Source organism: Coffea arabica, chromosome 6e (assembly GCF_036785885.1).
Source record: "Coffea arabica cultivar ET-39 chromosome 6e, Coffea Arabica ET-39 HiFi, whole genome shotgun sequence".
Taxonomy (NCBI): domain Eukaryota; kingdom Viridiplantae; phylum Streptophyta; class Magnoliopsida; order Gentianales; family Rubiaceae; genus Coffea; species Coffea arabica.
This window is the reverse complement of record NC_092321.1, coordinates 12,635,239-12,652,069: the sequence shown is the minus strand read 5'-3', so window position 1 is coordinate 12,652,069 and position 16,831 is coordinate 12,635,239. Positions and strand designations below refer to the sequence as shown.

At 35.6% G+C, this 16,831-nt stretch overlaps 2 protein-coding genes across 2 annotated transcripts; both read left to right on the top strand.

Moving 5' to 3' along the window:
- The first annotated feature begins 278 nt into the window (after window positions 1-278).
- On the top strand, window positions 279-4,115 carry LOC113696394 (borneol dehydrogenase, mitochondrial-like). Its single transcript, XM_027215817.2, has 3 exons — window positions 279-461; window positions 3,157-3,230; window positions 3,321-4,115. Exons 1-3 carry the CDS (start codon window positions 279-281, stop codon window positions 4,093-4,095), a joined length of 1,032 nt encoding a protein of 343 aa, XP_027071618.1. The 3' UTR covers window positions 4,096-4,115.
- Window positions 4,116-8,198: 4,083 nt separating this feature from the next.
- On the top strand, window positions 8,199-9,228 carry LOC113696393 (secoisolariciresinol dehydrogenase-like). Its single transcript, XM_027215816.2, has one exon. It carries the CDS (start codon window positions 8,354-8,356, stop codon window positions 9,071-9,073), a length of 720 nt encoding a protein of 239 aa, XP_027071617.2. The 5' UTR covers window positions 8,199-8,353; the 3' UTR covers window positions 9,074-9,228.
- The last annotated feature ends 7,603 nt before the right edge of the window (window positions 9,229-16,831 follow it).

Here is a 16,831-nt window from a genome sequence, read left to right as displayed (position 1 = left end):
TCGTTGGGGTATTCTAACTACCAACATATCCGAAAGCTATAATAATGTCTTGCGCGGGGCACGGCATTTGCCAATTCGTGCATGCATTGACATGATATTTCATCGGACAGTTGCGTTATTTAAGACGAGAAGGGAAGATGCTTCACATTGTCGCAATCCTTTTCCCCCAAGGATATGGCGGCGTTTTAAAAATGCTGAGCGGAAGGCAGGCGCCCACTGAGTCATTGAGTTCGATGGCCCATCGGGCGTATATAAGGTTATCACAGGGCGGCGTGTCGATGGTAAAGGAGGCAATACGCAAACCATCAGGTTTTTTGATAAGACATGCTCTTGTGGAAAGTGGCAGATATACAGACTTCCTTGTTCACATGCTTTGGCGGTGTGCAGGAATAGAGGTGACAATCCGGGATTGCTTGTGGACCAGCAGTTTACCAATACAAGGTGGGCGGTCCAGTATTCAGGCATGTTTAACCCATTGCCGCATCAAGATACTTGGCTCCATCCTGGGTGGGAGCTGCAGGCAGACAAGAGCAAATTTATTACACGTCGGGCAGGGCGGGTTCGAGCTAGCAGAATTCGGAATGAGATGGATGAAAGGGATTCAGACGAACCAAGAAGATGTCAAAATTGTCATCAGACGGGTCACAATAGGAGAAATTGTCCGAATTATAGGCCTTGATTTGATCGACTCCCTAGATATTTTTGTTTCATGTTAGTTCAATTTTTTTGAACGTGGGATTTATAGCCTAGTTCATTTGTGTTTGAATCTGGATTTATTTTAAATAACTACATTAGTGACTTGAATTTATCATTTGTCAAATGCGCTACTCGTTATGTACTGCCCACTTTTATTGAATTTTCCGTTTACACCTGCAGCCCCAAAGTATTTTTGTGAGATTGTGAGGGACATTCCATATGAAGTTCATGCAATTAGGCTGAAATCAATGTCAAGATAGTCCAGAGGATAAAGTGCACAAGAAATTAGGAGAAAAAATGAAGAAAAAACAAAAGCAGCGAAAAAAGTGGAAATTTAATGGAACCGATCCGAGCCCGGATCCTTCAGACCTAGGACAGATCCGATCCCTCGTCTGTACTTCTGTTGGATTGTATCCGAGGACAGAAGATCCGACCTCGGATCTATCAAGGGAAGTCCTCGGATCATAATCATCCGAGCTCGGATTTATATTCAACCTTCCGATCCGAGGCTCGGATCTGTCTCTCTCTACAACAAGTATATGTTTTAGGGTTTACAAGGATTTGGGTTCTAAGATTTACGATTTAGTGTTTTACGGCTTTAGCACTTAGGGTTTTAGGGTTTTTGCTGCAGTATAACTTTGTCTTCATTATCGCTTTATATTTTGAATCAAAATAGTAATCCAGCCCAAATAATTGTAAGTTAGGTAAAACGTGCAAGATTTAATCGCTAGATCTTTGCTTTAATTTTTTCCTTTTCCTTTTCAACTACCAAACAAATAACATGCACTTCATAAAAATAACTTATATAATTTTTTAAAAATAACATTGCGTTATGAAATTTCTAAAATTACAGTTGAAATTGTAACATATATTAATGACACTTTGATTATTATATTCTTATAACTATTATTCATCGGTGTCAACAAATAAATACGATTCGTTAATCACAAAGGAAAATTAGAATTTGATCAAAAAAATTTATTTGATACAAAAGGAAAAACACTTAATATTTTATTCACAACAAATAGTCAACACCTTACATGTTAACAATTTCATTCTATTTTTACATTGATCTATAAAATAGAATGAACATTGATCTATGAAATAGAAAGAACTATTGCAACATCTTTTTTCACCATTTAAATGTATTATAATAAAATAACGTATTTTCAACCGTACAATTACCAATTTTTTTTATTATAAAAGAATTATGCATGTATAGTAAATTATATTAAAAAGATTATTGTTAATCTGATTTTGTTTTAGCACATATTTGATGACTTTAGCCGCGTGCAAGTTTTAAAATAAAAAAAACATTATTCCTCTGCTAATTACAGATTTTTAAACAAAATTTCTCTAACCTTTCTCCGAAAAATAAGATTTTAGTAGAGATTTTAAAATAAGATTTTACTACCGACACCATTTTAGTAAAAGCAAATTCTACAAAACAAACAATATTTACATTTACTTTTATATTTTTTATGGAGCTCGTAAATATCATTTTAAATTTTTTTCCTAACATTTTTGAATTTAATTTTCTCAAAGTCATACTTATAAATGCAAAATCTAACAAAAAAGTTAAATACAATTTTTGGAGGTCACATTTAACAAATGCGAGCTATTTGCAAAATTTTAAATATTTGCAACATTTTTAAAAAAAACATTTACGAGCTTTCTGGAAATAATTCCCTAGCTCTCAAAAAATAAAAATAAAAAAGAAAAAAAAATAAAGAGGAGCTCGCATTCGCGGAATGCGAGCTCTTTTCTAACCTCGCATTTCACGAATGCGAGCTCAGCGAGCTCGCATTTCACGAATGCGAAGACCCCCGGACGGAATGGTACGACAAAATCACCCCTTTTGTAGAATTTTTTTTAAATTCATCACAAAATTAGAAATTTCTCATCATTTCCTACTTATTACCAGAAAATGGATCGTCAGTGACAACATTTTTAACTGGTAACAAGCATCTCATTTAAGAGGTCTTTCAGTGACAATATTATGCACGTTATGTTGTCTATTTTTTTTTAATATAGTAGTGTGTCAAAAAAATTGTGGAAGTTTAGCGGTCAAAGTATAGGATTTGAGAAAACTAATGGTCCGAATGATGGTAGTTTACATCTCTTCAATCCAAGACGGCAAGAGACAAGTGTCCTGACATGAGTAGAAGCAACAAAGAAGTCTATGATTATAATACGTCTATGATTCCAGCAATGTGTCAGAAAGCGTTATATTGCATTTTATTAAATTCATAATTATATCTTCTTTTGAGTACCACTTAAATTGAAAATTGGAGCCCGGTACGTAATGGAATCCTTACATCATAATCAAACGTCTAATGACTTAATTAATCTAATAGACCCTTTACATTTAATTCCCAACGGTAGTTAGGTCAATTACTTGCGCTATAAAATGGGTCTACATTTTGGCAAAGACATCTAAACTTCATTCCCATTGTCTAGCACAAAGTTTACAAAGGGATAGTCAATATCTGCATAATGGCTGATCTTTCATCAAAAGCTCAAGTGGCCAAAAGGTATTGTTCATGCTGGTAATTCGCATTACTTCTCCTGCATATTCTTCAAGATGATCTGACCTCATTCCTTTTTTTCCTCGCTTTTGAAAGATTGGAAGGTAAAGTGGCTCTGATCACTGGTGCAGCTCAAGGAATAGGTGCTTGTATAGCAAGAGAATTCGTCCATCATGGGGCTAAAGTAGTCTGTGTTGATATCAAACAAGAGCTGGGGCGATCTGTTTGTGATGATTTGGGCACTGAGAATGCTTCTTTTCTCTACTGCGATGTAACCAAAGAATCTGATGTAGAAAATGCAATTAATCATACCATTAACAAGCATGGAAAGCTGGATATCATGATCAACAATGCTGGCATAGTAGATGAAGGAAAAACTAGCATCCTAGACAACGATCTTTGCGATTTTGAACGTGTGATGCGGGTTAATCTCTCAGGTGTTTTCCTAGGCATCAAACATGCAGCCCGGGTGATGATCCCAACGCGAAGTGGGAGCATCATTAACCTGGGAAGCATTTCAGGAAGCATTGGAGGGATAACCTCCCATTCATATTCGAGTTCAAAGCATGCTGTTGTGGGCTTGACAAGAAATGCTGCTGCAGAGCTTGGGAAGCATGGAATCAGAGTCAACTGCTTGTCTTCTCATGTTGTTTTGACACCATCGTCTCAGAATTTCTTCAATTTTGGTGAAGAAGGACAATCAAGAGTTTACACAAACCTTGAAGGGATGGTTTTGAAGCCTGAAGATTTAGCCAATGCTGCTGTCTATTTGGCAAGTGATGAGGCAAGGTTCATGAGCGGACACAATCTCATGTTAGATGGAGGATTCACTGTCACAAATCCTGCTTTTGGATTGTTTTCAAGATTCTAGTGCAGACTTCGTCTTTAGAATTATTTATGTACTTTAGGATACGTAAAAAGTAGACGAAACAATAAATTGATTGTAGCTACATATGAATTTTAACTTTTCTGTCTTCGTTTTGGCTTTTTGCACTCATAATTTGCTTCTTTCTTTTTTTTTTTTTGGCGAATGCTGTACACTTAGTTTACATGAATATAGTGCTACAACAATTAACTTACTTAAAAACGATATTGCAACAAAAAAAACTTTCTGCTATGATTTTGAGGCAAATAATATAACGATAGAGAAACATGGTTAGGGATGGCAATGGGGCGGGTGACCGCAGGCACCCGTCCCGTGGGGGGCTAATGGGGAGGGGGTTGGGGCAGGGACGGGGGAAATTTTTTTCCCCCCGCTTAGAAACGGGGCGGGAGAGTGTACCCCCACCCAGTCACCCGCTTTAAAAAAATAAATATATAAAATATATATGTATATAATTATATATAATATATAATTTAATTAGTTATAAACTTATGATAATGATATTATTAGTTATATATATTATATAATGTCTATTAGTATATATAATATAATTGATATTATTAATTATACTAATAATTAGATATATGTACTAATACAAATTATTAATTGGTTATACTAAATTTACTAATACATTTATACTAAATCCCTAATTACACTTAATACAATACATTTTTTTCTTAAAAAAAGCACGAGCACAATAATGAATTAGTGATTGTATTTGTGCCAAAAGTGAAAACTTGACTACTTTAGTTATATTTATTTCATCATGTTGGATTGTATTCAAATAATTTTTATTTGATTGTTTTTATAAGTTTCAATTGTAAAATTACAATGAATAATAATTTGATGATGTGTTGATATTTTAGTACTTGATTATTTGCTAAAATTTAACCATAATAAAATTATATAACAATTTTTTATTAACCCCGCGGGGGAAGCGGGGCGGGGCGTGGGGAGCGGGGGATGGGGGATGAGGCGGGGGCGGGAGGAGTTTGTAGGACCCCTCCCCCATCCCCCGCCCCGTTGCCATCCCTAAACATGGTTCTGGATATTACATAGTTAAAACAAAAATATTAAAGGGGATAATATGCCTTATTTTTAAACTTCGAATAGAAAAATAGATATTAAATCAAACTTGAGGGGGTAATGCGAAAATTAAACTATTTATGTTTTGTTTGGGGACTCAAAACCAAATTTATAAGTTGAGAGACTGAATAAGCACTTTTAAAAATTGAGAGATCAAATAGAATTATTATTAAAATTTGAGGGACTGTCGTAGTCATTTACCGATAGAAGAATAAAGACAAGAATCACTAGGAAAACAAGAAAAGAAATAAATAAATAGAGGAGTTCCAGCATTTTATTGACGCTGGAGGGTTAGTGTTTCAGGAAGAAATGTAATTAAGTCAAAGTCTCAATAAATGCGAAAGTAATTATGAGTATGTGCATCTAAATCAAAAGTTATGCGTAAATTAGTTATTTCAACAATCATAAATTGAAATTTCTTTTAACCTCAAACAAAATTAATGGTCACAATTATATGATTACAAAGATTTAGTGGCCCAACAAATTTTTTTCTCCCCAAAGGAAAAAAACGCAGAACTATGAATCAATTTCGATCATATCATATTGGTTCTTTATTCTGTCCGATTCTAATGAGCAGTTTTTTCTCTTTTAATAGAACTTCTCGGTTAAAATTTTTTTCCTTTGTTCTTTCTCAGATTTCATTTGTCAAATCTAAAATCTTAGATATTGTTAATTTGGGTCTTATGGCTTTGAAGTCGAAATAGAGTTTGTTTGGTAGCTTAGTTCGGATTAGACTACGCAATTATTTTCAAGTAACTTCTGAACTCCAAAAAAAAAGGTCCTGTGATCCCATTTAACACCATTATTGAAGGTGTCGACGACATCTGAACTGGCTTGCAAACTTTCACGTTTGGATATTTTTGGCTTTTCAATAGTTAAGCCAATTGTATATATTTTCCCCTTTTTGAAAATGTATAACTATGGCCGTTCCATCTGTTTCAGTACCCAAAGCTAACGGTTTTTTTTTTTTTCCTAGTAGGGGAGAGGTGAGATTTAAGAAATGAGGAGGGGACGAGAGAATTAATTAAAATTCAAGATTTCTAATTTTTGGAACCACAATTGAACCAGCCATTTGCGTGATGAGTGGGTTAAAATTTTAGGGCATTTTTCTCATTTTGGTAAAGCGCCTCAGGATCTCATTCAACATATGAATTGGACCAAACAAATGCTATGAATTGTTCATCGATATATAACACTTGACAACTTAATGCTAATTAGGTTTTCAAAATAGCTAGAAAAATGCTATTAGAGTACACCATTTTGCTGTAAAAATTTGGAGGATTCGTGCCAAGTTCATCACTGATTTGAACTCTCTCATTTCAAAGAATTTTTACTGTAAGATTAAAAGGATTTGGCGAAGGACTTGTACGACTGTGGTGGAATTGCCATCTTCGACTTTATATCTAGCCTTATTTGGCCAAATACAAAGGAAAATGAGGACATATTCGGAATCTACATGGAAATTTGATAAACAATTCCAAGTCGCTTCTCCAACAAGTCCAAATTTGAAAATTGAATGGACCAGTAAGGAATACTTGATCTTATGCAAGACAAATACTGGATTTTATGATTGGGAGCTAGAGGCTCCAACTCTCTTCACAAGCATTTCTATGTATTTGTTAAAATGAAGTTTTAGTTATTTTATGATCAACAACAAAATATAATAAAATAGAAATATCCTTAGCTAAATTACTTTTGTTTGAACATAACTAGCTGCCAGAAGTAAATAAGAAACATGGGTAACTTGGATGTTGAATAGAAGTAATCGCGAAAGACTGAGGACTAGAAGATTAAAATTTGGCAATAATTTGGAATAGTCCAAAAGCTTGGTAGCTAATCTCCAGCTTGTGCATTTGTTTATGTTGCCATTTCTACGAAAGACATCAATTTCACATGCAAGTGTAGAAACCAATAGATGCATTGCATCTCAATTCTTGACTGCTTAATTAATTCATTAGGTCATCAGGAAGAAATGAGATTTATTTTTAGACATGCGAGTGGTGCAGCTATACAATGACTTCAACAGCCAAGTGGGACGCATTGTTCTCTTATCTAAATGCCTTGGTGCATAATTCATCTGAACAGGAAATATGTGCTTCTTGTTTTATATTCTTGTCTTTTTACAAGAAGGGGGCACAGGTTCAGGTTTGAGGATCTTTCCAATTTGGTATATTATATGGATCTTGCCAAGAGATAAAGGTTTTTGGTCAAACTAGTTTCCAACCAGGAAACTCCACGGACATTGCTCAACAACCTTCAAATGTATAATATGATTGCAGGAACCAACCCGAATACTGGAAGTTATGGCAAAGCCACAAGTCACCTTGGCCAGTTGAGGACATGTCCTTTTACATAACGTGAAAACTGACAATGAAATCTATGAAGATTGCAACTGTTATGCAGGCGTACCTATTGAGATATATGCAGTATATTTGACTATGTTAATATGACAAATTAGGAAAATTGGATGCCTAATTGCAGTAAAACTTCTAACTTGAGAAAACTAACAGTCCCAATAATGCTAGAATATTAGACATAGTCTCAATACAAGACTGCAAGAAAAAAAAAAAGCTCGTTTTATGGACATAAGGTCACCAAAAAAGAAGTGGGCGAGATATTCTTTTTTTCTTCTAAACTGTTTTTTTTTTTTGGTTGGCAAAAGTGTTACAATTCTAATAGAAAAAACCCACCTATAATTAATACCACTAAAGCATTCTCAAATGACATGTTGTCTCAAATTCAGCATGATCCTTGAAGATGAAGGCCACTTGAATTAAAAAGTAAGCCTGGCAGCACCTCACTGGTGGTGGGGTCAACAAAAGGCAGCTAGTAAACCTCTTATATTTTATTGTTAATGGTAGTTAAGTTGCTTGGCTATAAAATGGGGCTAGGTTTTGGCAAAGACACACACCAACTTCTCTCTCATTTCTAGCTCAAGTTCACAAAGGAGTTATCATCACATAATGGCTAATCTTTCATCAGAAGCTCAAGTTGGCAAAAGGTACTAGTGCTGCCGATTCTCATTCCTTCTCCTGCGTTTTCTTGAAAGATAATGATCTGACACGGCTTTTTTCTTTTTCTCTTTTGTTTTCCTAAATATTAAAGGTTGGAAGGTAAGGTCGCTCTGATCACTGGCGCAGCTCAAGGCATAGGTGCTTGTATGGCAAGAGTGTTCGTCAATCATGGGGCTAAAGTAGTGTGTGTTGACATAAATGAAGAGCTGGGGCGATCTGTATGTGACGATTTGGGCGCCGAAAATGCATCTTTTCTCTATTGTGATGTAACCAAGGAATCAGATATTGAAAATGCAATTAACAGTACCATTCACGAGCATGGAAAGCTGGATATCATGATCAACAACGCTGGCATAGCAGATGAAGGAAAAACTAGCATCCTAGACAACGATCTTTCCGATTTTGAACGTGTGATGCGTGTTAATCTCTCAGGTGTTTTCCTAGGCATCAAACATGCAGCCCGGGTGATGATCCCAACGCGAAGTGGGAGCATCATTAACCTGGGAAGCATTTCAGGAAGCATTGGAGGGATAACCTCCCATTCATATTCGAGTTCAAAGCATGCTGTTGTGGGCTTGACAAGAAATGCTGCTGCAGAGCTTGGGAAGCATGGAATCAGAGTCAACTGCTTGTCTTCTCATGTTGTTTTGACACCACTGTCTCAGAACTTCTTCAATTTTGGTGAAGAAGGACAATCAAGAGTTTACACAAACCTTGAAGGGATGGTCTTGAAGCCTGAAGATCTAGCCAATGCTGCTGTTTATTTGGCTAGTGAGGAGGCAAGGTTCATGAGTGGACACAATCTTATGTTGGATGGAGGATTCACCGTCACAAATCCAGCTTTTGGATTGTTTTCAAGATTCTAGTGCCTTCTTGATGTAGTTCAGGATTAATTATATTCCTTGAAAACGTAAAAGCAACTACAAATTGACACTGGAATTTAGGCAAACTTGAATTCTGATTTTTTTTTTTTTTATCTGCAATGTAATTGGCTTGATCACAAGTTACACTTTTTCTATAAGTTGCGTACGTTATAAACACATAAATTAGTATAGTGCCTACAGTAACTTTAACTAAAATACACAATTCCTATAATGTGTAGCTTACGACTATATACTGAAGCAAATTATCGTTGTGATTTGCTAAAATCTAGGTTAGTGTCCATGTTAGGAACACACAAATTTTTTGTATTGTTACATGAATGAACTCATGTAGATTACTTTTCTTCAAATTTCCACCTTGTAGGGAATTATATAGATATTTTGAAATATTTCGAGGGTCATCTAATAATGGACTAAACTATGGGAAATGCATCATATTTTTCACATATTCTTAGGCCATGTATTTATACTATATGCTAATATAAGTGATTATCCTCGTCTATTAAGTTGTCAATTTTCAGCTGACATCAATGTATTCTCTAATTGGCTTGGAGGTCACACTAGGTAATTTCATGAGAATCTAGCAGATCGATTCCTTTTTAGAACATAAGACAAATTAAACCTAAACTACAAAACTCAGTACACTTGTGCATGCGGAACTATCGTGGTCGGAAACAGGGAGCTGATGATGAAGAGAGACGAATAGCATCCACCGACCATTACGTCCTTTTTTTTTCTTTAATTGCAAGTTCTCAATCTATTATTTTAATCATGGTTGAGAATTAATTATATTTTCCTTTAAAGTTCCATGATATAAAATTAACATTAGGGTGGTAGCCACGAGACACGAGCTCAAATACTGGTGCACTCCAACTCAAACTCGAAATAAGTTAAGATCGAGCTAATAAATTATTAGATAAAGGATTCTTGAATGAACTAATAATTGAAAATAGATTATTATATCTCACTTAAGCATGATCATCTTGGAGTTAATGTCAAAATAAGTATCCTCTATGATCAAATTTTGAAAAATGACTTTACTAAGCCAAGTAAACTGATTATACTAGGCCAATCACAAAAGGCACCCATTACCTAAAACAATGCTACCTTTTTTTTTTCTTTTTGAAATTTTCTAACGATAAACCGAATTTTAGAAATAAGTATAGAGCATAAAAAATATTATATATATATATATATATATATATAATAATAATAATATTTTGATGCTGTCTATTGTGGGCAGGGATGAAAAGGGGGTCAGTGAAGAAACTAGAGGTTATTCGGTGAACAATGATGTGAACTGTGAACAGGCTGCTGGAATAGTACACAGTTGAATTTAGAAAAAAGTTTTATCATTTTTATCCCTAATAATTTGTAAAAAGTTAATTTACATATGTTCTTATAAGTAATAGCTCTTTATGATAGTTCTTAACTAAAAAAAAAAAAAGACATCACTAATTACATTAATTATTCTAATGATAACTACAAGTACTAGTCCAATGCTTTAAGGAACTTAATCCACTAATGAGTTTGAACTAAACTAGTTAGCGAACTAAATTCGAACGAACTTTTATCAAACCGAGTTCGATTCAAGTATCTGAGTAATTTAATTCATCAGACTGAATTCGATTTAACTATCGAATAGTTTGATTTATTTTTCAACCCAACTTTTCACTACATGGAGATGCCTCCACCACAGAGGAATTCATATCTTTTGACAGATGAGGAGATACATCAACAAAATACAAAACTAGAAGAGTAATTTATGCTTTTTTGGTTTCGTGACTCTCTGACCAATCATGTGAACCAAAGGCATAAGAAAGCAAATGGGCAATATGAAAACAAAATTATAGATGTAAAACGCGGATAAAACTTCAATGCCTTTACCAACTCCCCAGTAAAATAAGTTAATAAATCCTATGTAGCAATCCACTGATTCCTTGATCATTGAAAATTTTAACAAGTCAACCATTAATTAATAGTAATCTGTAACATGTTTGGAGCAGGAAATGAATTTCTAATGGGATGCCTACTCAGACAACTCTAATGCAGTGCAGAAATTTTGAGAGGGCTCGTACTAAAAGAAATTGGTCAAGAAACAAAGAGGTTGCATTATGAAAACAACTTCTACCAAGTGTTTGAGATATCTTAGAAAATCGACCTGTAACCGAGGTTTGAAATTGAAAGGAAACAGTGTTAGATATAAGGAGCAGGATCTTTAGTATGATTTGTAAATTATAATTAATAAATAAATTCTAGATTAATATATCTTGAGATATTGAAAACATTTTGAAGAAGAATTTCACAGCCCTTTCAGCAAGCCTTCCAATCACCAAGGTTATAAACTATAATCCTTTGTTGTCTAGCCTTCCCTCACCTGACTCTCTATTATGTTATTGTAGTGATGGGTAAAAATAACGAATGTCAAAGTGGTGAGAGGGACCAGGAGCCCTAGAGTATTTATAGAGTCACAATCCCTCCCATCATAGAATTGTGATAGACTCTAATTACTTTAGATATATGATACTTTATTATGATAAGATATAGCTTAATAATCACTGTAATTATTAGATAAAAATACCACATATAATACGTCCACATACAACGAATATGGGACTCCCTACTTTTTCCAGTTATCTATTCTCATTAGAATTCTGTAATTAGTTATTCATATTTATTCATATGGTTATTTATCCTTCTAATTAACGGGAAATATCATATGTGGTCAAGTAGGCCACATAAATATTCTAACATTCTCCCACTTGGACAAATGACCACATAAACAATAACCATACAGAATCAAATAAATCAAGTAGAGTGGCCACAACATTTAATTATGTTTATCCTACACTGTCGTTAGAATGAATCATGGCGGTCATATATCAATTTGAATATATTTCCTTCCATATATCACAATTCTAACAACTTAATGTAGATAAACCTAATGAGGAAGAAATGGACAACAACTTTGATGTCCATTTAATGGTCCAAATATTAATCCTGTGCATAATTCTCATGACAATGTGCACAAACAACAGGAATTAATATTTTACACTTATATGTCCAAACATCAATAATAGCAAAACCCCATTGAACTTATATGTTCGCAAAATCTTTTGGCACCAATATTCCATTAATGGGTATGCTCAAATGGACACCTTAAATTTGACATATTTTATAGAACAATGTAATACATGATTCACTTTAATGTGCTTAAATCCATTAAAGCACTTACTGTTCTATAAAGATACAATAATGGAAAGTCTCAACAAAACATAATGGACTTAATTATCCACAAATAGTTAGAAATATTGACGGGATGTTTTTGTATCAATGCAAGTTTAATTCCGATTTTACACCCGTTGGACTGCAAGTATACAGGTCGAAATTTTAGTACAAGATGTGTATCGGGTCGATCCCACGAGGAGCAATTTAAACAATTACTAAGCCCCTGTTCTCTCTATTATTTAGACTTACCATTAATTTTGAGCAGAGAAAATCTAATGCTGTAATCTACAAATCTGATATACAAATCTAGTTTAACAAATGCTGAATGCAAATAGAGAAATTTCACTTAATGAAGATTCTAGGGATGTAGATTCCACTTATGGCATAAACTACACAAATAAATGGATTTACTTCTTGCTATTCTTCTTGCTTAACCAGAGATTTATTTCCAAGATTACCAAGTCTCATTTCCATGATGAAATGGCTTAGAGCAATATAGATTTCCCTATTTCCATGGTGAAATACTACTACAACTCTGTTTTAATTCATGAAATACTCAGTAATCCACTTAAGTGTATTTCTATTTTCATGAACATACAACTCAAGCTCTACTCATGTGTTTCCATTGTTATTACCAATTCTCATTGAACAATAACAACTGTAAACAAGTTATTGGTGATCAAACAATAACAAGAAATCACAGCTACACAAGTAGACAAGTTAACTCAAGATATAACAAGTGTAAATCACATTCAATTAGTATTATTTAGCCATAAGTTTCATCTACTCCCTAGATGAAGGAGTTTAGCTACTCATGAATGATTTAACAATCAAATTCACAAGTTTATTAATGCAAAACATCATAAAGTACAAGTATAAGAAAGATAAAAGAAAGCTTAGCCAATTGAAGGTGAAGCTCTCCAATTCCTGCTATGTTCTTGCACAATATGATTACAAGTGAAAACTCTCCAAAAAAATGCTTCTCCAAGTATTCCTATCTAGAGAGAAAACTTGTTGCAAGAAGGAAAACTAGCTACGTATGGTCCTCCTTGCTTCTCCCTTGTGTTTCTGCATAAAAGGTGAGAGAAATTCCATTCCTCTCACTTCATAATTTCCTCCACTTAGATTTTGTAAAAAGAAGTCAAAGATATGATGTTCCTTTTGTCCACACTCATTTGGTCTTCTCTTTTATTGCAGAAGCATGTGCCACCGATTCCTGTCCCTCAAAATAGCTGTAAAAGTTGTGAGAAAGGTAAAGAAAAACGGCTGTGCCACTTGCTGAGGAGAGAGACAGATCCGAGCCTCGGATCCGAGGAGTGATAATGGATCCGAGCTCGGATCATAGGATCCGAGGCCTTCCCATGATGGATCCGAGGTCGGATCGTCCTGACCTCGGATACACTCCGCCAGAAGTACAGACGAGGGGTCGGATCCCTCTTGTACACACGGATCCGAGCTCGGATCCGTGTTGAGCATTTTTCCAGTTTTTCACTTCTTCCCTTTTTCTACATTTTTGCTCCCACTTTCTTGTGTACTTTGTCCTCTGGATGACCCTGACATTTCTTTCAACTTGTGCATGAATTTCATACATCAATTACCTTCACAATTTCACAAAATTACGCATTAATCCACTCATTTATCAATTTCTTAACTCTTAAACAATATTTAAGCAATCATCACCAAAAGAGTTTAAATATGGCTTTAATCTTCTCAAAACATACCAAAAATTCATGCCAAATTCATACAAAATGTACGTTAAATATTCACTTATCAAATTCCCCCACACTTGAATCATTGCTTGTCCTCAAGCAATTTTACACAAAACTTACTTCAAATATTCAATAGAGAAAACAGTATGCGCACTCTTGTCAAATTTAATTCCTCAAAAACCTAGAAACCAATTATTATGCCATTCTCAGATTACACTAAATACTCATAATATTCAATTAAATAAAAATAATTATGCCTAAATTTTGACAAATTCAAATCAATTCTCTCATTCTATCCTAATTCCACAAATAAGTAAATCACATAGTCAATTTTATGGCCTTCCTCATCCCAAAACTTAACAATTTAGAGGGATTTATTCCCAATTCATTTTATAGTGAAAACGTCTTTTTACGCGAAAATCAACACTTTTAGGTGAAAATTCCCGGTTACTCGACATTTCACTCATTTAAATTGCCAATCATACTCTTAATTCCAATACTTTTTTACGCGAATGTCGACATTTGTAAATGCCAACCCCCGGTTACTCAGTATGTGAATCATTGGAGTAGAAAATTACTAATAATATTTTTTTTTTCCTAAGTATAATTAAAGGAAGAATTTGGCCTTTCTTTGACTATATCAATCACTTACTTATAAAATTAAGTAAAAATGATAAATATCATTAATCTTGCAAAACTCTAAGCATAACCTTTCTTATTTAAGCAAATATATACTTTCTAAAATGTAAAAATATTACTTGCATAATAATTCATTTCAAGCCAAATAAGAATTAAACTTTTCCAAAATACACATAGCTTGTTATCCAAATGGAAGATATTTTAGAAAAATTTTGACAGAATTTCCCCATAAAAATGGATGAAACTTCCTGCCAACAACCTCATTTTCACAAAAAATTATCCTCATGACAATATCTCCAAATATAATTCCAACATTTTTAAGCTCTAAACAACTAAAGTCATGCATTTCAAGACACAATCACCCATACGATAAAGTGATCCCTCCCCCACACTTAAAATCTACAATGTCCTCATTGTAGAGGAAGGTAAAAGAACTGAAACTTCCCTCAAATAGGTGGTGATGCAATTTGAAGCCCTTAATCATCACGATCATCCAAATTCTGCCCAAATTGAGACAACAAGGGTACCAAACACCATAAGTAGCACAAGATGATTCAAATAAAAGAAAACTGAAATCACAAAGTTTGTCTTAACAAAAGAAAAGAAAAATAAAGAAATAAAAGATCTAATCCGCTAAAAAGTATCATGGTTGCTCGGAACGAGGGTCTACTGCCTCCTCGGCTCCATGATAACCCTGTGAAGTACCAATATGGCCCTCCTCCTGATGAGGTGTCGGAGTAGGAGACCGTCGGATATGAAAATGATCCTCGATCGCACGAAGGCGGCGATCATGTCGGTCGAGGCGCTCAGTCATCATCCGCTCCGTCTGGTCAATGCGCTCGACGACTCGCGTCTCCATACAACAAATAGCATTGAGAAGCTCTTGCCACTTGGAGCGCGGTTGAGGAGGTGGTCGCGGAATCGGAGGAGGAAGAGTCTGCTGTGCCTCCGTCTCTTGGGTTGCCGCTTGTGGTTCAGTGTGAGGCGGAGGCTGAGTGGAAGTCGATGCTTCTCCTGTGTCCCGGACCAAAGCAGCTCCAAAATCAGTAGAAATACCCAAAGCGTTGAGTATAGAAGCATTTACCTCCTCGACAGACCTAGTTACCACCGCTCTCTCGGTTCCACGAGGAACCTTGAGCTTCTCAAACACGAGGGATAGCAGTCGAGGGAATCCGAAGCAAGTCTCGCCGGCCCTCATGCGAGCTGTGGTCCGCATATAGCTGATGATAATGCTGGGTAGAGGAATGCCAGTCAACTGCCTACCCAATCCATGTATCATCTTATCCAGAAAATAGAGATCGCTATTTCGGATCTCCCGTTTACCACTCTTTTTCGGCACCACATTAAATGCAAAAAGATAGAAGATCAGGTGGTATCGATGCTCAAAGGAGTCGGCATATACCGTGAGTTTTTTCGAAGTTCCTCGCTCACGGTACTGACCCTTTAGACGCTCCACGGCTTCTCCCACTTGCCAAGGGTCTCGAGCCTTGAATTCCTTAGTCAGTTTGACATCTTCGCCTTCGTCTATGAGTTGAACGAAACGTCGCAGTGCCTCTCGATTGAGAACCACTTTCCTGCCTCGAACCCACGAGACGATGAGGTTGCCACTGTGGCTCTGCTTGTTCTCCACATTGGCGTAGAACTCCCGGACCAAGTTGGGGTAGTAGTACTTGGGCAATTGAAGGATGTTCTCCCATCCAAGTCGCTTGAATGCTGTCGAAATATGGTAGTGCGCATCCACCTCTGGAGCCAAGTGTTTCTCAATGATGATCTCCTTGGCTAGGCCGGCTTCATACCACTCTTGGTTTTCGAGCGATGTGAATCGTGTGGTATCGTAATCTGGCGGTGGCTCATCACGGCTAGTGGATGCAGTCTTCCGGCGAGATCGAGGTGGTGACTCAGGCGAAGGAGATTCTTCCTCAGGCGACTCCTCATGCACAGAAGGTGTATGTTCTTCACTTGACGATGGTGTAGGAGTACGAATACGAGCCCTCCTTGTACGAGCCATAGCACCTATAAACAAGATGAGTATGTATTAGAAAAGATAGAAACTCGCTCATTCATATTAAAATAGGAATTTAAGAAAATTTCGGCAGAGTTTCCCTTTGAAAAAGGGCTAAACTCCCTGCCAAAATGTCCCCAAATTTAAACAAATAAGCTTCCTAAC